This window comes from Patiria miniata, unplaced genomic scaffold (assembly GCF_015706575.1).
Source record: "Patiria miniata isolate m_02_andy unplaced genomic scaffold, ASM1570657v1 HiC_scaffold_18, whole genome shotgun sequence".
NCBI lineage: Eukaryota > Metazoa > Echinodermata > Asteroidea > Valvatida > Asterinidae > Patiria > Patiria miniata.
In genome coordinates, this window is record NW_024037056.1 from 14,978,598 (window position 1) to 15,003,979 (window position 25,382).

At 40.0% G+C, this 25,382-nt stretch overlaps 3 protein-coding genes across 8 annotated transcripts; 2 read left to right on the forward strand and 1 right to left on the reverse strand.

The window, feature by feature from the left end:
• Positions 1-88: 88 nt before the first annotated feature.
• LOC119724831 lies at positions 89-7,959 on the forward strand. Of its 5 annotated transcripts, none has more exons than XM_038196076.1 (8): positions 89-163; positions 1,905-2,024; positions 2,268-2,455; positions 3,284-3,395; positions 3,760-3,843; positions 4,008-4,214; positions 4,731-4,787; positions 5,020-7,851. In XM_038196076.1, exons 1-8 carry the CDS (start codon positions 104-106, stop codon positions 5,320-5,322), a joined length of 1,131 nt encoding a protein of 376 aa, XP_038052004.1. In that variant the 5' UTR covers positions 89-103; the 3' UTR covers positions 5,323-7,851. The 5 variants fall into 5 exon arrangements, with proteins under 5 accessions (XP_038052004.1, XP_038052005.1, XP_038052008.1 ...); XM_038196077.1 differs by having other exon boundaries at positions 125-429; positions 5,020-7,959; XM_038196079.1 differs by having other exon boundaries at positions 126-257; positions 5,020-7,959.
• LOC119724827 lies at positions 6,543-12,432 on the reverse strand. Its single transcript, XM_038196072.1, has 3 exons — positions 12,303-12,432; positions 8,626-10,182; positions 6,543-8,502 (listed from the first exon to the last, which is right to left on the reverse strand). The coding sequence occupies exons 2-3, from the start codon at positions 10,024-10,026 to the stop codon at positions 8,140-8,142; spliced, it is 1,764 nt and encodes a 587-aa protein (XP_038052000.1). The 5' UTR covers positions 10,027-10,182; positions 12,303-12,432; the 3' UTR covers positions 6,543-8,139.
• Positions 12,433-12,475: 43 nt separating this feature from the next.
• On the forward strand, positions 12,476-25,362 carry LOC119724828 (zinc finger protein OZF-like). Of its 2 annotated transcripts, none has more exons than XM_038196073.1 (3): positions 12,476-12,612; positions 21,686-21,846; positions 22,053-25,362. In XM_038196073.1, exons 1-3 carry the CDS (start codon positions 12,568-12,570, stop codon positions 23,356-23,358), a joined length of 1,512 nt encoding a protein of 503 aa, XP_038052001.1. In that variant the 5' UTR covers positions 12,476-12,567; the 3' UTR covers positions 23,359-25,362. The 2 variants fall into 2 exon arrangements, with proteins under 2 accessions (XP_038052001.1, XP_038052002.1); XM_038196074.1 differs by having other exon boundaries at positions 12,529-12,603.
• The last annotated feature ends 20 nt before the right edge of the window (positions 25,363-25,382 follow it).

A 25,382-nucleotide genomic window follows, 5' to 3' on the forward strand; every position in this document is an offset into this window, starting at 1 on the left:
TTGTATAAAGTTGTATATTTATAAAAGTCGTATGATTGAAAAGAATCATATTTTTTTTTGTGAGATTATATTTGTATTGGGTTCTAATTCTTTACAGGATATTATGAGCCGGCCAAAATTTGACCAATCAGCGCGTTGTTTCCACAGTCCGGGAAAATTGACTGTAACTTACACGTACATGCACGCACACATAATTATGAACGAACCGAAGAACACGAACCAAAATCATTCGTTTTCGCTGAATAGGCCTAGTAGTAGTAAGTTTTGTTTTTACATTTATAATTCTGTCTCTGTTTAACAGTAGTTAAAACTTTGGGGTGTTGTAAAGCATGTGAATTGACGATGTGAGTTGATGTGAATTGGCATGTGTTTTGATGACCCTGGCCTTGACGATCGATCTGAGAATATCACGCCCTCTACGGTCACAAGGTATTTAAATTACATACATGTACTGTATAGTAGACATCTGTTTTACAACTACATGTACAGTCCTGGTATTACAACTCGGTGGTCCTATTTTGACGCACACGCATTCAATTTGCGTTGGACAGCACGCACGCGGAGTAATTGCAGAATACCCCGCCACTCGGAAATACACCCCTAAAATCACTGGCTACGAGGTTGGAATCACTGCAAAAGAAACAATTCAAGTCCATTGCCAGCTACGCGGATACTGAGTGGGGGTCCATTATTTGAGAACGAAGCAACACAAAATGAATGGGAGTTGCTGAAAAAATTGTAAGTCCAAACCAACCACCCTGTTGGCGGCTACGAGGCTACGGAGTGGGAGTCCCCTTGAATATGCTTGAGAACGAAGCAACACAAAATGAATGGGAGTTGCTGAAAAAATTCTAAGTCCAAACCAACCACCCTACCCTGTTGGCGGCTACGAGGCTACGGAGTGGGAGTCCCCTTGAATTAGCCCCACTAGTGTGGCCGTCGGTATGCTGCGCTGAACCTCTTGGGTTCAGCGCAGCATACCGACGGCCACACTAGTGGGGCTACCCTTGAATATGCTTGAGAACGGAGCAACACAAAATGAATGGGAGTTGCTGAAAAATGTCTAAGTCCAAACCAACTACCCTGTTGGTGGCTACGCGGTCACGAAGTGGGAGTGCAATGGAGCATGACGCATAGCACATACAAGTAGCGCTGAGAATGTTTATTGAGGTCAATCAACCGTGACCTCATAGCCGGCTACGAGGTGGATAGATTGAGTGGCGGGGTATTCTGCAATTGTGCCACGCACGCGTTGCAAGCGTTTACCTGCCCCGATTATGGCGACCTGATTTCAGGGAAAGATTTCCGTACTAGCAATAATACTAATACTAATAGCATGGCTAGACCTCCACTTTTTTTCAATTAATTTTCAAGCGCCAATAAGTTGCAACATTTCCTCCACTTCCCTCCTCTACTGCACCCTCTCCTTTCCTTCAACATGTTCAATCGTCTAGTATATAATTAATCAGTCACTAACTTCATGGAGATCCATTGAGATTCGAACCTCGGACTCTTCTTTGAAACACAACACTTTTAGTTTTACCAGCTAGGCTGTTTGTTGCAATAATCAATCTTTGGACGTATTTAAAGTAGCCACTGAAATAAGACAAATGAAAAACAAAAAAAAATAGTTCTGCTTCCAATTACATGTACATGGCATTTGAAAATAGGGTAGGTACATGTACATGTAGGTAGGGTATTTTATTTTTTTGGCAATTTTCTTTTGTATGACCATATGGAAATGTCTGCTTGTAGTCAAGGGTTAAAGCTTCATGGTTGTGGGTGTTATTTTTCCTCATTTTTCCCATAAAAAAATTCAGAATAGGGTAGGTAGGGAAACCGGAAGCAGAACTATTTTTTTTTTGCCAAATGTAAATATTTGGATCTCTCTGACCATCGCACAGGATCTGCAGTTTTGTGGTAGAATGGACAACAGAAGCAAGCGATACACTTTGGATTCCTACATATTTCCGAGCCAAGAAAGAACTGAAGTCTTCTTTGAACACACAGATTTAGAATCATTTGTGAGTATCGTATGTGGATACCATGACCACCAAAAGACAGAGCTTGGTATTTTTTATTTTCTTTTGTTTTGCATTCTAGACAGTTGTGGCAACTTTTTGGTCAAACTCAAAGATTGAAAAATGTTTGATCTTCTACATATTGCATTGAGAATCAAGTAAAGTGTTTTAAAAATGTTCTATTTTGAAGTTTGTTGTTTATTATTTGTACTTGTAGAATCTGTAAATTTGTTGTTGTTTCTGTAGCATTGTACAGTCAAGTCTTACGCTGGAGCATTCCTGAACACCTGTGGAGGAGTAATTTGCTTTGGAGTGAAGAAGTCTGGACGTGTGATTGGAGTATCTTGCACAAGAGCCCGGGAAGATGCCTACAAACTGGAGGTGGATGACGTCATGAAATTCTTTCAACCAAAAGTCTCTCCAAGTCTGTACAGGTTAGAAAACATTGATTGTTTGGGAAATTAAATTTATATCAGAGGTGATATGAGGTTTTTGGCACATCAATGGTCAAAACATGATATTGGAACTTTTTTGTTAACCTTCCTTTTGTTTGATCCGTCACAAGACAATCCACAATTCATTCCACTTTCCCTTCCCTTCCTTTTAGCCAGGCACCAAGAGTCAGGTCATATTTTTATAGGCTCTGTGACTAGTCATATTCCATCAACAGACAAAAACAGGTACATATGTGACTGATAGTTACATCTGCTTATTCTACGGCCAAATTTAGCATAGCTGTATCAAGTTTCAAGTTTAAATATGACATAGACACCCCAGTATCCACCTCCACACTAGGCTTGCGCACAACAGAACTCAAATCTAGTATTTATGAAGATCTGATCCTAGAGGCCACACAAGGCCTTTCATCAGAAGAGGACCTGTAAGTACCTGTAAGTACCTGTAAGTTTCATTAATACAGTCACAACCAGTCAATCCTGCTTTATGTGAGAAGAGAGCAGTCAGTTGTTTAAAACAGTCACTTGATTTCTTCTGACTACTGGGTCAGGATGTACCAAATGTCTACTAAATTTGTCAGCAGGTTTGTACATTTTTACTCCAGCAGTTCTCTATTTGGAACATAGCCAATTAGCGTGGTAAATGCCTGTTTAAGCTTTGTTGAACTTATTCTACTCAAATTCCTATTCTACTCAAATTTCCTACGCTGCTTATGCCATGCCTATACATTTGTAATTCATTCTGCCAAGCCGTGATTTCAGTTGTCAGAATCTTTTGTTTGCTGTGCATTTTTTATTTTTAACCAGGTTGGATTTTGTTCCCATTGCCACTCTTAATAAGTATGAGATTGACTGGAAAGTGATCTCCCTTCATGTGTCAGCTGGACCTGATATCATGTATATGGATGCTTCAGGGAGGGTAAATATGTTCTCGTAATTTGCAAGGTTCTTATGCATGAACAGTGAATATTTTGTTGTTTCAGTTTAATTAATTAACCCTCCTATGGAAACATGCATTATTGTGAGCCTTGTTATTATTTGGGTCAATATTGGTCAAGACCCCATTGGTTTGTACACAGTATGCCAGGAGGTGTGGAAGACAATTTTGACCGTTTGTGACCTCTTAAATAGTAGTAGGGGAGTAATTATGATCTTGGCCAGTTTTAACAAGTACATAAAGATAATTGCTGGAGCTGAAAGCAAGGCCCGTTAATTATCCAGGACCAGGCCCGTAACCGGTTTTAAATTTACAGTGTTTGTGCTTTTGTTTCTTTCTGCACCAGGTCATGATGATGTCTTCTGAAGGATTATACGGACCATTGTACCCTCAGGAGATACAGCGACTTGCTATCCACAAATACAAACAGGTATTTCTACCTCGCAGTAGTCACAATTGGGGGTTGGGAGGGGGTACAGAAAGGGCTTTGCTACTCTCCCATATACACTCCCTTCATTTTAACCCCCATAGTCACAGCAACAGGCAGTAATTTGCAAGAATGTAAGATTTGTTCCTCTTTTGGTTATTCAACAGGATCTACTCAATGCTGAGAACTTGATGAGGGTGATAACCCCGTACCCCGGGAAACGGGCCAGAAAACATCATAAACGACACAAATCAGGGAAGTCCTCCAAGAATTCAGCGGGATCCCCCAAGGAAGCCACAACCTGCACACAGACATCTCCAGCCCCTCAACCTTCTACCGCTAGTTCCTCAACAGCAAAGGTCTTGTCAACACAGGTCAGTTGTTGCCTTCAATTCTCTTGGTTACAAACCAGGAATGATTTCTTGTTAATATCTGGGATCATTTTGTATGTTGTTGCTGGGAAGATAAGAGGCAACCCGTAACATTTACGCTTGAAAGGGTTGGGTAATGGGCAGAGGTGTATTATGTATATCTCGGCTTTTATAAATCATTCAATTTTAAAAGACATTTATGACAAATTGTTACTTAAAAGTCCCGACGACAACATGCAGGCATGAGATTTTTCAGATTTTTGTCTGAAATTTGACTTTTGAATTTGAGAGCAAGACATTTTCAATGTAGAAAGAAATGCATCTTTCAGACCTGGAATCCAATTTTCAGACGTTTTTTCAGTTGACAATCTCAGTCTTGAAAGTGTTAAAAATATATTCACAATGTCCAATTTCTGAAGATTTCTTGAAGTATAGGGGTGAAAATGTCCACAGTTTGAGAACCATTTTGTTTCAGTACTTAACTTAATTTTGATCAGTCTTCATTTTTTTCATTGACAGACGACACCCGGTTTGATAAACAATGCTCGTGCCCATCATGTGGATGACACATCACAGGTAAAGAAGAGGCACCTGTTATTATATTTTCAACACAATGTTGAAATTCACCTGTTATTAAGTGCAAGCCCATAAATACGTGAACTTAATAATGGTTGAAAGGAAAGAACACCAAGCAATTATCTGCACTTTTCTGCAAGTAGAAATTTGAGTCCTTCATCAGTGGCCCTAACCGTACATGTATATTGAGGGTTTTTTATTGGTAAAATATTTTTTCCTTTGTCTTCTGTAGACCCAAAAATCTGTTGGAAGCTGTACTAATGTGGTCTTATCTGCGACAGAATCTAGTGATGATAGTGTGATAGTTATTGAGGATGTAGATAACACAGTCATCACTATCAGAGACTCGGACTCGGATGCTAGTGTGCTTGTCCTGGACCACACCTGTAGCTCCACGCCAATTCGTAACCCGAGTGACCTCTTTGCGTCACCAGACTGTTCCACTGTTAAGAAGAGGCCTCAGGAACGGCAAGATCCGCAGTCACCAAGTAGGTTTACAGCCAAGGCAGACAGAAAGAGACTCCGGAAAAGTTAAACGGTGTCCGACAACCATCTATTGGAACTGGATATTTTGTTCGCCCTGGATTCACCACAGCTGCACAGCACTGGTTAGTCTATGGAATATCCCTGTGCAGCAAGGGTCTACACAAAATGCGAGCAGATTCAGTGATAAATTATGCAGAGCAAGACTGCGTCTTGGCGTTGAGATTCTGACCATTCAGTGGGCGCCTTCTGTCTTCCGTAACCCATCATCGTACTACAAAAACATGGCATCCAATTTGACCAATCCACAACTTAGTCCACATTTCTGATCAGAATGATGTCACAGTCTCTAAAGACCACTCTGATTGGCTGGTGTGCGGGGTTGCATAAAATGTACATGCTACATGTACATGTATTAAGATGTATCAGACATTCAACTGTGGCTCGCTGCCCATGCGAATGTCTGATCCTCAGACTAAGCTAAGAAAGACAAAACAGTATAATAGTATTCAACACAAGCATTTAAGTATTGCATTGTCTTTATTGATATTTCATACCGGGGTAGTTTGTTTAACTCTTCATTGATAGAGATTTATATCTGAAATTTGTCGCATGATGATAATCAGTCACAGCAAATATATATGTATAGGGGCTCCTGTTGCATCTGTTCAATCATTTCACTGAATCCATCGCAATTACATGTAAAACTGAAATTTATAGTTGCCCAACTACATGTAAGTAGCTCTGTGGTGTGTAAAAAGTGGTGTTGAACGTACAAGTTATTTCTTAGATAAGTTAATTCTCTTTAACCTGTCCGCACCAGGATTATTTTGACAAGAATGGAACTACATGTAGGCGCTGGATTAATTTTCATTTGACCTCAAGCCAGGCGGGTTGAAGCCATCACCCTCCGACAGCGCACTCATATTCCCGGCCTCACTTGCTACAAGTGGGTCGCTGACATATTTCCGGTCTTGCTTGTTGCAGGTTTATCAGTCATTCGATCAGAATTTTGAAAAACTTTTGCATGTATACACATCCTCCGGCGCGAACAGGTTAATGAAAACCTTACAGCATTGAAAAAGTATTGGATCACGAGTCTGTCAAGAATCATAAGAAGATTGAAGATGAATATGTGAGACTATTTGGTCTGCCATTTTTTCCTGCCAATGTTCAGACTTTAAAAAGAATTCTACTCATTATAATCTTTATGTACAGGACACTTCCAATGTTTTTTTTTTTTTTTTACAAATGTGAACATACCGATTACTCTATCGTAACATAATTCATTTATGAAAAATTTTTCCTTTTAATGACAAATGCTGAATGAGATACAAACGCTTCTCCAACAGTGCTTCATTTTACAAATAATGAATGTCTATGGCTGCAATGGTAAAAATAATTTCATGTGGTGACAGATGGAAATCGCCTTCTTGCTTAGAAAATGCCGACACCAAATTACATTTCCGTTGTTCTTTCTATTGCAAGAATGTGAAACAATCATTTGTTTTATACAATAAATCCTCATCATCTGATTGGTCAGAGCCACCAATCATGTGACCATTCAATGGAACTTGTGTTTACCTTGGAATATACATGTACTTTGTTTATATAGATCTTTTATTTCTGTGGGCGGCCAGGCTGTGGTTTGGGACAAATAATTCAATAACGTATTACCTACCAATCAAATGATGGGGATTATTCAGGCATTGTGTGAACAAAAAATCAGTTTCTTAAAATTTATATTGATTGTATTTTGCTGGTTATAAACATGGTTAACACTTCATATATGTACATGTTCATGTAATTTGAGATTCAAATTTGGTTTGGATTTTATGTTGGGACAACAATGTCTTTAAATAACAGAAACAACTTTGTTTAGAGTCATTGCAAATTAAAATAGATTGACTATAGATGAAGTAAAATAACATATGCATGTAACAAGTTGTTATTATACACTTTAAAGTTTAAAATCTTTAATTTTTATAAACAAAAGCATGTGATTTAATGTCCCATACTGATATGATGGACAGTTTTAGTAAACACAAGAACGTCACATTTGTACCTTGAAGGCACTTTGACAAAGCTGCACTTTCCCAAACCCTTCGCGTATTTACAATATATAATTCTCATCACGTTATGCACATAACCCTATTAAAGTACATTATTACTTAATCGTTAACTTACAAATGTACATTGTACAAATTATATAGCAGTCACCTGCATGGGAGGATGTACATTTACACACATGCATAATTTTCGTTGGCCTGTTTTGAGATACATGGACATGTATCATGATCATGGACAACATTGGAGGGTGTTCTACAAAGGAAAACACATTACGTATTTCCACAATTTACCAAAATTATTTCTAACCCTCCTAATTTGTCTGGAAAATCTTTTAAAAATAAAGGCCAATGTAATGCTGTTACAACAGCTTGGTGCCTTGACTGCGCTTATACGTGTACTACATGTACATGTACTATCTCCATTGGAAGTGCATGTACCATCTACTTTTTATGTAAAATAGTCTGTTTCGGTTACAAAATTGGTCAGCGCTCCAACTAGCAGTATTCTGAAACTGGTAATAAAATTGAAACTTTGTAAATTTACAACTGAAATACAGATGTAAATCAGGCTGTTATATGGAAGCAAGATGCTTTGCAGTATTAAAAGAAAATACATATCACTCTACTAGCTTAATATCCTTTATTTTCTGAAAGAAAATCCAGATTTTTCTAAAACTAATTTCATATTTGGCTCAGAATTTTGGCATTTTTGTACAAATAATTTTTACTAATTGACACTCTGACTTCACACAAAGGATAATGACCATCAGGCAAATTCAAGAAGTTTCTGCCTACACATATTACATGTGAGTCAAGATATCTGCAACATCTGCTCTTTGTATGTCAGACAGAATTTTTCGCAAGATTTCCAGAATATCTTTCCTGGACTTCCCTTGCACTGTCTTGAGCTGACAGAAGCATTCTAGAATTTGCGCTGCTGGACTTTTTTCAACTTTGAGGGCCTCTATGCTTGATGCTTTGAAGCCCATTTTTTCAGCAACCAGCCTCCAGTCTCTGCCTAATGCATTCCTCTCGTCCAGACGAACACAGATTTGCCGAAAGGTTTCATCGGAGAGGAAGACATGAGATGCAGACTGGCCTGGATTGAGTTCAGGACGCTTTCTGTTGTAAAGCTCATCCAGACTTAATCCTGCTGTCTCCACCTGTATCAGAGGAAAAAAAAATGAATGAAGAATATATTAGTCATGATCGCAAAGTCATTTCAAAGACTTGGATCTGGTGAACTGTAGAATGTAAATCTGTGCATCAACAGAGACTTGACTCACCTCTGAGACTCCTTGATGTGCAGATGCAGCCATCTTCTCTCTTTGGATTCTCCTCTCTATACGAATTGTATTTTTCAAAATCTTTTCGCAGTTGGCAGCTTTTAAATAAACTCCTGTTAAGACGCTCAACTCCATTGGCATCTTGAAGTGGTCTTGACATTTGATGGGTATAACACAGAACCTTTTTTCGGGGTTCTCAATTGACTGGACCAGAGCTGTCTGGTATCGCATCTCACACCAGCAATCTTTCAGAAAGTTGCCAGATAATAACAGGACTGTGAAACTGCTTCGCTCAAATGCTGAATTAAAGCCAATCTGCTTGAGAAGATTTGCTGGAAATTCGTCAGGACTTGTAACCTTCCAGGAATAGCGCTTGGCATATTCCATGAATTTTTCAACGTGGTGTGTGTCATGTTCGCTGTGTAAGAGAAGAACATCAAAATGTTCCTCTTCCCAAGGGATTGTTTCTTGAGTTGGTGTATGAGGTGATGTTGCCATATTTCTTGCCGATTGATGATAGGGTAGTGGAGAGGACGAAGCAGCAGCAGCCATGTTGAGTTTGCCTTGTATGGTTGATTGGGAGTCGGGTTGTGCCGCGGTGGTAACTTCTCCAATGTCTTCACTAACTGGTGGCACACTATGGGATACTTGGCTACGATGCTCTGATGTCAAAGTGTTTGTTTCTTGGGGTGGAGTACTTGTATGAGGAGCTGTTGGTGCTTGATGAGAAGAAAATACAGGAGCCATAGTTCGTTTCTTAGGAGAAGTGGCTGGTTTTGAGTTGGGTTGTGATGCGGTAGTCCCGTCTTGAATGTCTCTACTGCAAGGGGCTGCAGGCACGGCAGGATGATCAGAGATATGAACTTTAGCCACATCAATATCGTCGACGGGTGCTTGGCCAGTGTCAGTATGAGAATCACCAGTTTTGTTAGCTCTCATTCTTTCATCAGAACATTGAGTGTGGTTTCTGTCCTCAACTCTAGCAAGCTGCCCCTCGGGAAGTACTGTTGAAGGCTTTGTCTGTTGCTGTTCTGGATTCTCCCTGTTTGGACTGATTGCAGTTTTGGTGTCATTCCTAAGATCTGGTTCTTTAGAGGAGGTTATAAGATCCGGCATCTCCTTGTCTTTTACCGGTATGTCTTCTTCAGTGGACTTCTCAGGCATCTCTTGAGTGATTCCTAACTGATCTCGCATATCTAAGGCTTGACCAACATCCTCATTGCTTGGTACTGCGTCCGTTTCTACATCTAAGCTTTCCGTCCTGCTATAGCATCCAGAGTTAGCCTGTGACATACATGTAGGTTTCATCTCCATGCCATCTGGGGGGTATCTTCCTTTAGGTCCATCTAACATTGATTCCTTGAGCTGCAATCTAGCAACATCATCAGTGAGATTTGCCATGATGACAAATATATGCAGAATCTGAAGACAGTCAAAGTAATCCTACACTTGTAATTCTATTAGGAATCCTTGTGCGATGGACTTCATTGCCTACTGAAAGTTTCACATCATTCAGTTCTCTTTTCGCAGACTGGAGGCGAAATCTTCGGATGCAACCTGTAGAAAGCAAGAAGAATACAAGGTGAGTTTTGCCACTTTTTCATTACACATTTACAGTACATGTATTATCCCAATGAAGGTCAGTCATTGAAAAAATGTTGAAAATGCATGAATTTGGGACTGAGAAACATTTGCAACTTCCAAGAAAGTACTTTGAAAATGCACTTGACTGTCCGTAGACTTTGGACACAACCAAAGAAGTGGCATTGATTACTACATTCCTTCCGATCACTGTCATCACAGTACATGTACATAAATGTAGTGAAAAAGAGCATGCTGCTATCATGGGAAAAAAAACATATACATGTAAAGTTAAATCAGTGCTCACCAATGATCTATGAAAGTTTCCAAATTTTGGACGAACGATCCTCCACCAGGACAGGGACATATTGAATCAATGAATCCACAAAAGTCGACTAATACTAGTCCAAAATGGCATTACTATGTATTTTATACAAAAATTTAAGCTACATGTACATCATGTACAATACATGTACATGTGTATGCACATCGAGCATGTATTCAACTCATTTTGCTTACAAATTTTTCAATTCTCGGTCCAATGATACTAAACACATGCTAAATTTGCCAGGGTTTTTTTAAAAAAAAGGCCGGACTCCCTAAGGTGGGGCTTAATCGACAATGAATGAACGATAAATGACGGATGGAACGCGGACACTTTTGGGAGGAATGGACAATCATGACAATCTGACAATGCCAGGGCGGAAAGATTCCCATATCTGGCCATCACTAATTTTCCACTTCAGTGACTATATCAACCATTAACCAATAAAATGATATTATTAAATATGTCCTTTTGTTAAAAAGTCAAAAATAGAAGTTAGAACAGAAAAATATTGAACATGTTGACATGGTTGAACTTGAAGAAGTATTTACAGAGAAAACACTTCGAAATTTTTAGACCAGTCATGCCAGTCTCATAGGATTTGTGCTCAGGTTGTCAAGTAATGACCAGATATGGGAATCTTTCCGCCATTCGCCAATGCATTATGAAGCCAAGGTCGGAGTTGTTTCCTCCATCAGTTGTCCATGGACTAGCCCGACTGCGTCTGGCCGTACAGTACTATCGCAAGCTCTAGCCCGACTGCGTCTGGCCGTACAGTACTATCGCAAGCTCTGTAGTACTACAGAGCTTGCGATAGTACTGTACGGCCAGACGCAGTCGGGCTATCCATGGACTAGCCCGACTGCGTCTGGCCGTACAGTACTATCGCAAGCTCTGTAGTACGGCCAGACGCTGAATGCTTCCAAAAAGACTGAATTTTTGTGGCCGCCGATGTAGCGATTTTGCTACATCTTTCGATCGCAATTATCTTTTCATCCAGGGCACAAATTTCCAAAGTTAAGGTTCGTAGTCGTAGAGCAACTCATACCTTTTTGAAAAAACGTTGTTTGGTCTCAATATTTTCATCCATCTGGCCACAAGACGAATTTCAGTCATCAGATTCCACAAATATCGTCCCCCATGCGATCCCCCATGCGATTTCAAAATGGCGGCCGCGCTGTAATGTATGCAATATGCAGGCGCGCCCGCGCAAACTCATGAATATGCATAAACAATCTGTGACGTACGACCTCGTGTTTTTGGACGTGCGTGCAGCGGGGCCGTACGTCCAAAAACACGAGGTCATACGTCACAGACTGTTTATGCATATTCATGATTTGCGCGGGCGCGCCTGCATATTGCATACATTACAGCGCGGCCGCCATTTTGAAATCGCACGGGGATCGCATGGGGGACGATATTTGTGGAATCTGATGACTGAAATTCGTCTTGTGGCCAGATAGATGAAAATATTGAGACCAAACAACGTTTTTTCCGAAAAGGTATGAGTTGCTCTACGACTACAAACCTTAACTTTGGAAATTTGTGTCCTGGATGAAAAGATAATTGCGATCGAAAGATGTAGCAAAATCGCTACATCGGCGGCCAAAAAAATTCAGTCTTTTTGGAAGCATTCAGCGTCTGGCCGTACTACAGAGCTTGCGATAGTACTGTACGGCCAGACGCAGTCGGGCTATCCATGGACATGATGGACATGGTTGAACTTGGACTTGTTTCAACTTTGAATTGAACCATCTTAATAAATACTCACCACTTTCAAGAAGCCTCAACAGCACTGAAAATGATTGTTAGATTTAGTTTGGTTGATACTGATAGACCCCAGAAACTATAGTTTGTGCTAGTAAGTAGCATTTATCTTCAAATAAATAGGTGAAAAACCCCAGGTGATTTTTTGAGGAATGTCGCAATGAACGTTTGACCGGAAGAGATTTACAGGGTTTCTACGCTTGAGGGCGCCCTTTACAACTTCGCGCGCTTCGAGCAAAACGAGACGAACGACATGAGCGACGGAGGAGATGTATGAACGGGAAATTTCTCTTTTCTTCCAAACCGTAAGTCATGTAAGTTTACGCAAATACATCACTATATTTTAAAAGACTGTGGGAAAGAATGTTGCAGCCTGATGCCACTTCAGCGGTTGTGTACAGAGTTTATGGAGTCACAAAAATAAAACCTTTTCGCGGTAGTAGCTCTACTGAGTGGAGCGTTGAATTACGGGTACCCCTCCATACAAACGCTCCACCGATTTGCCATACTTTGGTAGCACCATACACGGTCGTCATGACGGTATGCATTTTGTGCATGCCCTCGCGAGGACAAGGCCCAAAAAAACTGATAAAGAAAATACAAATGAGGAAGACAGTAACCCTGCATAGATCCACACATTCATGACATTCCATATGACCCCTCAAATTGTTTCAAACAACCGGTAATTTTGGAAAAAGAACAAAATAGTCTGAACTTACCGCTCACAATTAAATGTGTCTGCCGAGTTGCACAGTCTATTTCACTGACATGACTGATGCATAATTCATTGCGCGCGTGTGTGACGTCACTATTGAAGAAAAACAAGTCGCGCTTAATCAATGACTGTTTCATGTACTGATATGTGCCCCGCACCAAAAACCCACAGTCAGACGGCGCGGGTCACACATGACTACATAAAACAGCTATTGAGTAAGCGCAACTTGTTTTTCTTCAATAGTGACGTCACACACGCGCGCAATGAATTATGCATCAGTCATGTCAGTGAAATAGACTGTGCAACTCGGCAGACACATTTAATTGTGAGCGGTAAGTTCAGACTATTTTGTTCTTTTTTCAAAATTACCGGTTGTTTGAAACAATTTGAGGGGTCATATGGAATGTCATGAATGTGTGGATCTATGCAGGGTTACTGTCTTCCTCATTTGTATTTTCTTTATCAGTTTTTTTGGGCCTTGTCCTCGCGAGGGCATGCACAAAATGCATACCGTCATGACGACCGTGTATGGTGCTACCAAAGTATGGCAAATCGGTGGAGCGTTTGTATGGAGGGGTACCCGTAATTCAACGCTCCACTCAGTAGAGCTATCGCGGTAGCTAGAGTTGTTGTGCCCATTCTTGAAAATCACGCAATCTTATTCTTAAGAATGTGCGCGCATTCTTAAGAATGAGCGCCCATTCTTTAGAACGAGCACGCGTTCTTAAGAATGAGCGCTTATTCTTAAGATTGGCTGGGAATATCACGTGCACAATTTATGAATTTTGCCCAATCTTAACAAACATTGCATTTGCAATTGCAGTTGCACGACATAATTATGTTAAATGAAATGTATAGCGGTTAAAAGGGAAACAATTTATATAAGGCCACGAGAATGAAAGTTATAGATTTGTGTCCGGACTTTTTTGAAAACACATGAGGCTTTTTTTCATTATTCATTATTCATTATTTTTTATTGACCATGGTCACCATGGTGTTTTACATAATACAAGCAGCGGCATAGCCAGAGTTTTCACATATACCCTATGTATATTGATGATACACCCATGCTGCACCCATGTAATGTAGTATATTTACACAACCATAGTAGGCCTATAGTATATTGTACTATGTGAACAGGTGTTTACACATGGGTTTTTTAAAAGAAAAAATGTGAATTTAAAAACGAATTATCCAGGAATGTCAACAAATGAAACAGCTCAGAGCCTCATGTAGATCGTGGTACCATATCACTGATTTCGTGACTAGGCCTAATGCCTCTTCTGCATCTGCGGCTCAAGGCAGTCCTCGCATTGCGGGTAGGTATCACCGTCATCCAGACGTGAACAATGCATGGTATCAACGCACGCGCACGCGTGCACGTGGAGACATTGCGAGAATCCGATGTGCCCATTGGTTACTCCTAGAACTACATTGTATGATGCTCCGCGTGAGCGGAGCCTCATAGACACAGAACTCCGCAAAATTGTTTGCAGCACAAAACACCAATTAAGTACAAAAACGTCCATCAAAACAGAGACATTTCCCACAGAACCGCTGCACAGATTGCCCCTAAACTTCGAACAATACCTCATGACATACTCACGTTATGTGCACCTAACAAACATCGGTGGATTCTGTCTGTTTTCGGCAAAAATGATGAAAAATATGCCCTTTCCGCACTGAGCCAACCTAACACTTGAAACGAGCACGCGCGCAGAATGATCGCAGTCATTTTTGGTTCGATCGCTCGGAGCGTGCCGCGGGGGGTACGTACATGCACTTGTACGCATGCGCATACTATCGTTCCGCTCTACACCATAACCCCCCCCCCCCCCCGCGGCGCGCTCCGATCGAACTGCTATGGGAAGTTTTGTAATAACGGAGGACTGGGAACTAGTCTGGGAAGTGCTTTGTTTAGGCTAGACAAGTTACAAGTCCCTGTAATGTATCATATGCATGCCACAAAAAAAAAACGATGTCCAGAAGCTGCCAAAATTACTCTATTGACTAGATAGAATCCAGCTCTGCGACGTAATGGTGGGGTGTGAACAATAAATTGGTGGCAATTTAAATGGGAAATAGCATTAGCACTATGGGATGTCGCAGTATTCATTCTCATTCTTCACATTCTTCATTCTTACGTTCCCCCCCCCCCCCCCCCCCCCCCCCCCCCCCCCCCGCTTTTATTATCCCAAAAATCAGAATTCTTTCCACTAGTATTATATTTTTTCAGCGCCTTGCGTTGCAACAGTATTGAAAATCGGTGAACGAGGATGCAGCTAGACTTGCCAAGCGTAGCCGGTGCTCGGCATCGACAAGACCGTTATCTTGTCGCGCATTCTTAAGAATGTGCGCTCAATCTGGAAGAGTTATTTTTTGCAAAGATTGCGCAAGGATCCAGTTGCACATTCTTAAGAATGTGCATGCACATTCTTAAGAATGCGTGATTTTCAAGAATGGGCACAACAGAGTTACCCAGCCCTGAATTGTATCATTGCATGACAACCCAATGACAACCCAATGACAACCCAATGATAAAATTCAGGGCTGGGTAACTCCAGCTAATTTCGCGGGGGATTTTCGGCATGTTCGGTGTGAGTCAACCCTCTCATCCCTTTACAAAAAGGTACCACTGCGCATGCGCACATCCCATGACAAAGATTTGGGTCGGCAGTTCGGCATGTTCGGGTCCCTTGTCCTACTACTAAACTGCGTCAACAAGCGCCAACAGTCTAGTTATGACGGTCATGACGGTTGTTGTCAACAAGCATCAAGAAATTTTGTAACTAATGTCATGATTGATTGTCATGATTGTAGCCTATAGTACTTTTCGCTCGTACCCCCCGCCCTGCAAACAGGACGCTGGGATACTCTGATGAGCTTCACAGAATCTTGTGAAGGAAGTGGCCTAGGACCTATGTATAAAGCATCTGGCTGCAGCGCAGTTAGACAAAGTGCGCAAATGCTATCCGAAAACTTCTTAGGCCGAGTAAAAAAAAAATATAGTTTCTCGTCCGGGGTTTTTTTAAAAAGGGAGGAAGCGGGGCTTTTTATTTTTTATTTTTTATTTTTTTCAAGATGACCGCCTTTTCAAAATTTCCTGCAACCGTTGGTGTTCCACTGTTCAAAGACACTTTTAAAGATGAAAGACAAGTTGGACAAGAGAACTGAACATATTTACAGTGTCATTTAGAGTTGTATTGGTATTTGTATTTAGTTTCCGATGAATTTGTACACTTTCTCGGCGTTTTTCTACTACATTTTTCAAAAATAAAAAATAATAAAAAAATCTAGGCGGCCTCCAAAAAGGAAGCGGGCGGGGACGAGAAACTTGGTTTTTTTTTTTACTTCGCCTTATAGAAATGCTCACATTCAATACCGGATGTGATTTCTGTTTCATTGCGGACCATGTGGAAACAATTTTGAGCGTCGCATAATGCAATCAGACCGTTCGTGATTCGAAACAGAGCCTGAGCAAGTGACGGGAATTGTAAATTTACAACACAGATAAGTTTTACAGAATTTCCTACATTATTACGCTTTTCAACGAGAAAAATACATCTCTAAACTGGAGTAAAAGAGTAACGAATCAGTCTTAACGGCTGTTTCAAACCTTGCGGAGTCATGACCTTGATGACGTGCAGGTCACTGGTCACGCAAAATCCAACCAATCAGAGCGTGAATTCATCAGAGCATCCTGTTTGCAGGGCGGGGGGTACGAGCGAACCTATGCTTTTGAACATAGAAATTAGGCCTAGCTTTAGGCCTATACATGTATAAAAAAAGCACATCTTCTGCATATCAATTAAAGTTAAAATTATTTTAAAACTTGCAAGTTGTTTTTTTGAACGCGAAATGTATGACGAATTTGTCGATTAGTGTTGGCCGCCATTTTGTTTATGTGAAGCTAGCCATACTACGCATGCGCAAAGTGTACAGCACCATCCAAACAAGATGGCAGTCAACACTAATCGACAAATTCGTCGTACGTTTCGCGTTCAAAAGACAAGTTTTATAAAAAATTTAACTGTAATATTAATGTAGAAGATGTTCTTTATTGCTTTTTCTACCGTATAAAGCTACTTTTAATGTTCAAAAGCATATACAAAATTTGAGAGTGAGAATTTAAGCCATGGTGTGGGGTTAGGGGCAAACTTAAGGTAGGTAGAATCATCAAATTTCAAATTCAAATTTCATGTTTGTTTTTATGTTCCCTTAATTAATTAGGAAAACTTTACATATATGTAAATGGTTTACTTTCAACAAACATCTGTTATTTTTCCGTGCGTCTGATTTTACTTATTTGATTATCCATAAAAATCAACATTTTATAAAATTAGCCGTTGTGGATTAAATTTATTTTACTCTAAATTCTCAATCATGATATAAGACTGCATGTTGTTTTATTCAGTTTTGTTTACCTTAATCAAAAGAATCTTTTGTTTATATTTAAATGAATGTGCAAAATGTTGGATGGTAAATAAAAGATAGTTTGTTAAACCACAGACGTTCTACACATGTATAAAATTATCCATGATTCAAAAAAAATGTTCACTGTGCAGAACAATACTTTATATTGTCACGGAGTGATAGTATTCGTTTACTTACTTTTGGTACAAAGTCATGTTCATTTTACATAGTGTTGGGTTCCTGGTAAGTTTTTGTGTGTAGGCACATGTACATGTATGTACATGTGCATTTATACATGCAGCGGTATACAGAGCATTGTTTGAAGTTCCTGGTGAACTTTGTGTGTAGGCCCAATTACAAACATGTACAATATACCATTGGCTCTATGAATATATACAAATGTACATGTCAAGCAGTTTTGTTCAAGTTCCTCGTACATTTTGTGTGTAGAACTAATTGCAAATGTGGGTGGGCCATTACCGCATTATGGGGAAGTTTTTTTATTACAGAGTTATGGGGACTTTCTGTGATGTACATGTTTACAATGTACATGTACATGTGTATAGTCCCCACCACGGAACAAGAATTTACATGATATACCGGGTATGTGTACATTGTGCATGTAAGTATTGTTCAAGGTTCCTGGTAAATTTTGTGTGTTGGCCCATAGAGCAAGAGTGGTAGGCCCAAGGACACTCACTGGACATGTACCTGTATATGTACTTTGTACAGACCTTTCATCACCTGATCACGCTTTTGTTGTGTGCGCTACAGTCTTTTCTGTGTGAGCTTGTGTGTGCACTTTGGTACTGCATGGCAAATTCCAGTAACCACTCCCTATAGTTGCGAACACAATACACACCTGTCTGTATGAATGAACCTTACAGATCTGTACAACCTATAGTCTATTGTACAAGGAGAAAAAATGAGTGTGCATTTTCCAACATATGACAATCATGTTCAGTAAGCTGTGACATTGCTGGGATACGTGTGAAGGAAAAGAGCAGCACTCAGTCTACATTAAACGATTGCATGGCTGTCAGTTTGTGTAAGTAGCATTATAAATTATGTAATTATATCATTGTATTTTTAGGGATGGATAGTACCGGTATTTGAGGAATTAAAGTATGACATACACAGTGTACATGAATTTAGCCGGGGTAAAGGCAAAAACAAAACTTGAATAACTGATTTTTTTTTAATCATAATTGTTATACTTTAGGGGCAGTAACACTTTTAACTATCTGTTTACAGGGAATAAACATGTTAAGCTGTATTATTTGTATGGAATAATTCTGGCCATGTGTTGAGAAACATAATTTCTGTAGCGATTTTACGTGCATTTTACAGAGGTGTTACAGAAATTCCTAGAGTTTTTGTGGAAGTCAGTATTTTTGTTTTTTGGTACATGTAGGTGTCATCACCGCAGTGTAAGCCTTGACCATGCAACTAAAGCTCTCTGATTGAGACCAACAAGATCATGGCCATGATGGAAGAATTACAATCTATGAAGGAAGAGTTTTCACAGGGTGAACCTTCTGCAGTGACTGCTGACGTAGACAAAAACACCTGCCGCTTTTGTGGAAAATCTTGTCAAACTAGGAAGCAACTAACATCTCATATAAGGTCTCATAAACCCAAAACATATGTCTGTAGAAATTGTGGTGCCGCCTTTAACAAGAAATCCAACTTTAAAAGGCATGAGGCCACTCACACCAATATTAAAAGTTTTGTGTGCCAAGTATGTGGTTTTTCTTTCCTTTTTAAACATGATCTGAAATTGCATCAACAGACCCACACAGATGAGAAACTGTTTAGCTGCAAAACTTGTGGTAAAAGATTTAAGCGTCCTAAAGATGTCACACATCACCATAGGATCCACTTGCAATTAAAACCATTTGTTTGTGAGATCTGCAATAAACGATTTTCACTCAATTCTAATCTTACAAAGCATGTAAGAGTTCACACCAAGGAAAAACCATACACATGTAACACTTGTGGCAAAGGGTTTGCACACAGTGGCAATCTGACTGAACACACTAGGATCCACACACAAGAGAAGCCATTTGTGTGTGATGTCTGTGGAAAAGCCTTTGCTTCAAGCAGCACGTGTCGGAAACACTGCCGAATTCACAACAAGCAAAAAGCATGTTCGAAAGAAACATGTGAGAAAACTATCTCAACTAACAAAGGTAGAAGGCACTGTAAAACCCACTCTGTAGAGAAACCATTTATTTGTAGTGTTTGTGGACATGGTTTTGCCTTAAGGAGCTTGTTGACGATTCATGAAAGAATTCACACTAATGAGAAACCATATGCTTGTGATGTCTGTGGCAAAGCGTTTGCCCAATCATGCAATCGCGCTGCACATTGCAGAACTCATACCCAGGAAAAGTCTCATGTTTGTAACTCATGCGGTAAGGTTTTTCTGTACAAGCGTTCTTTTATTAAACACTGTGCAAAAAGGCATGATAATGACAATTGAAGACCTATCTCATTTTACAAATTATGTGTACCAGAGGTTTACCTAAAATTTAAACGCTATTTTAAAAATCGGTAACAACTAGAGTGTGTTTACACAAGATGAATATTAGGAAATTTTACATGGATACAATCCAGCTTATTAATGCATCCTAGCCCTAACTCCATCAAAATCTATCACCCCAAATTTTTTTTGTTGGGGGGGGGGGGGGGGGGGGGGTTGGTAGGCAAGGCATGCGTACATGTATGAAGTCCATCAAAATCCATGCACCTATAGACTACTTTGGGGGCAGCCATCTTCTGTGGTGGTGCAAGGCGTGCGTGAGTCACGTTCAGGTAGGGTCCAGGCACTTGAGGTTCATTTGACCAGTTGGAATACCAAAATATGCCGCATCTTGAAGAAAGCGTGCAGTGTGATGAGTGTGACACCACCGCAGTAAACATGCATGTGACTTTTCCTCAGATCCGCTGATATTCTTTTTTTTTACTTCTCATGGATGCCATTACAAATTGAAATAAGTCTTGTGTGGTTCGGAGTTTCCTCTTTTTTCTATATTCTCTGTTGCATGCCTGAGTAAAAGCTGGTCCTGAGGCATTATGTGACGAAGACTAGAGTAGTTAGTGTTAAAAATTAATTCACGTCCATTTTTTTATCAGTTTATTTTGAGTGTAAATGTATGTTCATGCGTCCTGACTGTTCAATTTGTAAATAAAAAGTAATTTTTTTTATAGTGTAAGTGTTGTAATGAACTGCTTGAAGTAACTTTTGGTCAGTTAATTGAAAGAAAGCAAAATAATAATGATTGTAAACATGGTAAATGAGAGAGACAGTGTCAATAAGTCATTCAAACTGTGAAAGCTTACTATGTATGTTGTTTTAGAATGGACTGATTGAGTGTTTGTGACTTATTTCTCCTTACAAAAATAAATGGCACTGTCAAAAAAGTCCCAAAGATTGTGTGTTTTCATTCGGGGGGGGGGGGGGGGGGGGGTGCCTGGATGTTTTATAGCCACAGGTCTTATTACTAGGTTGTGTGATGGAAGTTGAACTTCTATATTGCAGCGTGCTTTGACCTCAAGATTTCGTTTTGGTGATCTTTGTCACCGATCTGTGTCAGTTCCTTTCTAATATGTGTCAGTTCCTATCTACTAAATTATTAAGGTAATTTGTGATCTACGTAGGTCTTGAGACTTCACCCTGCTGCTGCCCCCTTTGCGTGCCTGCCCTCTGGTGACTTCAGTCCAGAGACTTTGTGCTCTTCCTTGTGCAGTGGCTACATGTGCATGTACATGTGCATGATGACAATAAAACCAGTACACCCAAATGTCCTTTTGACTGATTTTGCATGGAAAGACAAATTTGCACAGAGTGTATGTTGGCATATCAGCCTTGCCATCTTTGTGTGGACTTGAAAATTAAACAGGCCCACATGATACAAGTTCTGTGAACCTTCTGTGGACTAAGCCAGGTCCACACAAGGTTTCCCCTTCTCCGGAAAACAGGTTTAAAGAGGCATTTTGGGGTTAGGGTGATCTGTCACAAAAAGAGGAACACTCAAGAAAATCATGAACAAACATTTGGGTTGAAAGAGTATCACATTGCTAGTAAAATGTTTTTTTTTCTACATGAAGACAAAGGAATGTCCACACTAGGGATGTAAATAAGGTACAGGCCTGTGTGCAGTGTCTGCATGTGCATTAACATAAATCTAGTGCACTCAAAGGTCCCACTGCCTAAAATTTGTTTACTCAAGATTTTTCTCTTTCTGTGTCCACAGTTTTCACCCACTGCGGTTGTTCTTTGCACAAACACCGACTACCGAAGTGGATTCCTACATCAAGCTCCATTCCTCTGTCCTGAAAGGACTCTCATACTACCGAAAGGGGAACAGATTTTGAAGAAAGCATCTTCGGAGTCAAGTAATGCAGAGCACTCCTGGTAAATTAATGTGAAGTTTGTCCACCAATTCTGTGAAAAACTACATGATTGAATGCACATTGTGTTGTGATAATGAAATAATACCAGGTTGAACACTGCTGAAACACTGAGTGTTGTATTGCCTAAGCAGGGTTCTGCGTCGAATCAACTACAAAAATGAGCTCAAGTCCTGACAGTTCAGACATGTACCATTGTGACACTTGCAGTGCCAGTTTTACAAGACGTGCCAAACTGCTAGCCCACCAAGTCAGGCACAGTGTTCAGGCCGAGTTGGAATGCGAAATTTGTTTGGAATCTTTCACATCCCAAGGCGAGCTTCATGTACATCAGAAACTTTGCGGAAGCCATGAATTCGAAGAGGAATTAGATGCTGAGGATTTTGATCCTGAGGACATGAGTGATGAATCAGAAGATGAAGAGAATTATTCATTAAAATCTAAGACTTCTTTAAAAACTCATGGACAAAGAAAAGAAAAACTTTCCTATGCTGAGAGTAAGGCCTGCTTCACCCAGAAAAGCACTCTTAAACGTCAGCAAGCCGTTCACTCCCATAACACATCTCTTGTTTGTGACTTTTGTGATGTTGGTTTCTCCACAAACTCTCAGCTGAAACTCCATCAAAGAAAACACGCAAATCAAAAAAAAGTGTACGCCTGCCCCATCTGTGGAAAGACTTTACCTTCTTCACTTCACGTATCACAACATATAGCAAATCCTACAATCTGTGTTGATGAGCTATGTGGTAGTAAAGAAACATTTCCCTGTGCTGAATGTAACAAATATTTTAAACTTAAAAAGCATCTTAAACAGCACCAAGTCATCCACACCCGTAACACATCTCTTGTTTGTGACCTGTGTGAAGTCTGTTTCTCCACAAATTATCAGTTGAAACTTCATCAAAGAAAACACGCAAATCAAAGAAAAGTGTACACTTGCCTCATATGTGGAAAAAACGTAACTACTGGACGTCACTATTTGGAACATGTAGGGAGTCATGACCGTGATTGTAAGATCTGCGGTTACCATTTCTCTTCAACTTATGCCCTAAAGATGCATCAAGCTGTGCACACGAAAACAAGAGACTACATTTGTGATGTATGTGGTAAAGGTTATGGAAACCAAAAACGGCTGCAGTCTCATCGAAGTATTCATAGCAATGCGAAATCATACCTATGTGAAGTTTGTGGTAAAGGGTTTCTCAATATAACACTTCTCTCTACACATAGGCTTGTGCATGGGAAAGAGAAACTGTGCTTGTGCACTACCTGTGGTAAGAAATTCTCAACCAAAACTGGTGTCAAAAATCATGAGAAATCTCACATGAAAGAGAGGCTGAGGCCAAATGTTTGCCACATTTGTGGCGATGCTTTCTTGCAACCCCATCACCTGCAAAACCACTTAGATGCTCATTCCAAGGAGAGGCCTTTCATCTGTATGGTGTGTGATAAAGCATTCGTATTAAAACATCACTTGAAAGCCCACCTGAAAACCCATACAGTCGATTTTCGTTAAATACAAACACTGTTTACACTAATTCTGGTTATAGCCAATGTTGATAATGAGCTTGACACATGTACATGTACGTGCATGTTCTCTGATTGGAGACAAAAAGTCGTTTTTCTGTTTTTCTGAAGTACTTTTCACAGATTCAATAGGTTTAATGGTTCGGATCTGCTTATTGGTGTAAGTCAGAGATTTTCATTATTTGGTCATTGAAAAGTTACAGATTTTTATTTTCCTAAAGATGTAGGAACCCTGTAAAGATGTCTGTCCTCAGTGCACTCATACAAGTCTTGTTCTAGTTGTGGGGACCACACACCTGTTGAGCGATATTTATTATGGGGACCAAAGTCACTATATGGACAGCAGAAAGCCCCCCATAATTGGGTCCTAAATTCCCTAAAAAAGACAACATACATGTATGTTGAACAGGTGTATACATGTTTTAAACATGAAGTGCTATCTGAAAGAAACACAGTATGTTTCATTTGTTGTAATTTTTTTAAATGATAAACGTTAAGTGCTTGTACAAAATCTTTTTATAGAGTTCCATGTTTTCCCTCTAAACTTTTACTGCATTGTTTTAGCACCTAGTGTAATGACATGCAACGAGATAATTTGTTTCAAATGTGTGTACAATTGTACATATATGTAAATGACTTGACAAATTGAACAACTGTATGTTTTATGTTATTTGCTCCAATTGTATGACTGCTCAAGATGTTTGTACCTTTGTACATGTACACATTAATCATGTTAATTAGGACCACCACTTTTGGGCATTGAATTTAGGCATTCAAATTTCCTTTTGAATGCATCTGATGGAAAGTGCATGGTACAAAATGTGTCTGATTGGAAGAAAACCGGATAATATGAGCAGGTTGTTTGTATCAAAGGGTTTTTTTGGGGGAAGGAATGTTTCAGGGGCATCATGAGCATTTGCCAAAAGGCACCAAGGGCGGACGCACAGAATGTTCACCTCAGTGTTCAGTGTGCTGACTGGTCTGCCTTAATTAGTGCTGTAGATTAAACCTTTTTTGACGTTAGAGGGTGCTCATTTCAGTATAAATTTTCCTTCAGATTTCATAAATACCCAGGGTTCTGGGAATTACAATCAACTGAAAAAAGGAGAAAAGTCATCTACATTCCTTTCTTGGTGTAATTACTGAACAAAACACAAACCCTCGGCAATTGGCACATTTCGATTTGTGGATGGTTGCACCAGGCGGTGGTCACTGGGAATTAGTAGGGGGTTACATGCCCCCAGGCCTCCCCCCCCCCCTACGGCTACGCCAATGTTGGAGCTTATCAGAAAATAAATTTCATCATGAAGCATTGTCCGCCTGTACTCAGCTTTAATATTTTAATAAATTAGCCTAGTATCCTGTCCACACATACCTGGCAATGTTTGCATCATTCAGTATGACTGAAACTCATATTATAACTGTGAATGTCCAGGTCAGTGCCTCACTTTAGCCGTGCTTTAAGTTTGCCTTGATTAAATTGAGAGAGTGCTTGGACTTTTTATAGCCACAGATCTTGTTAAGGAATGTCATACTAGGTTGTGTGATGGGAGGTTGAATTAAACTTATTGTAACAGCGGTCCTGGTCAGCCAGCAAGGGGCGCTAGCATGGCTCCACGGTGGAGCCCGTTGCTGGGAGCCCCCTTTTGGAAGACTGGGACACCCGTTCAAGACGTTTTCCATGCGTTTTTTGTTGTTGTGGAGATATATGACAGAGTTGTAAATAAAAAGTATAGAAATACAGCCAGAAAGACAGAGTTCAACGTGTGATCCTTGACTGCAGTTGTTGTGAGAGGAATCCCAGATTCGGATTGTTGCACTATATTGCAGAGTGCTTTGACCTCAGGATTTTGTTTTTGTGATTTCCTTCACTGATCTGAGTCAGTTCGTACATGTTTCTTACTGAATTATTAAGGTAGTTTGTGATCTACGTAGGTCTTGAGACTTCACCCTGCTGCTGCCCCCTTTGCGTGCCTGCCCTCTGGTGACTTCAGTCCAGAGACTTTGTGCTCT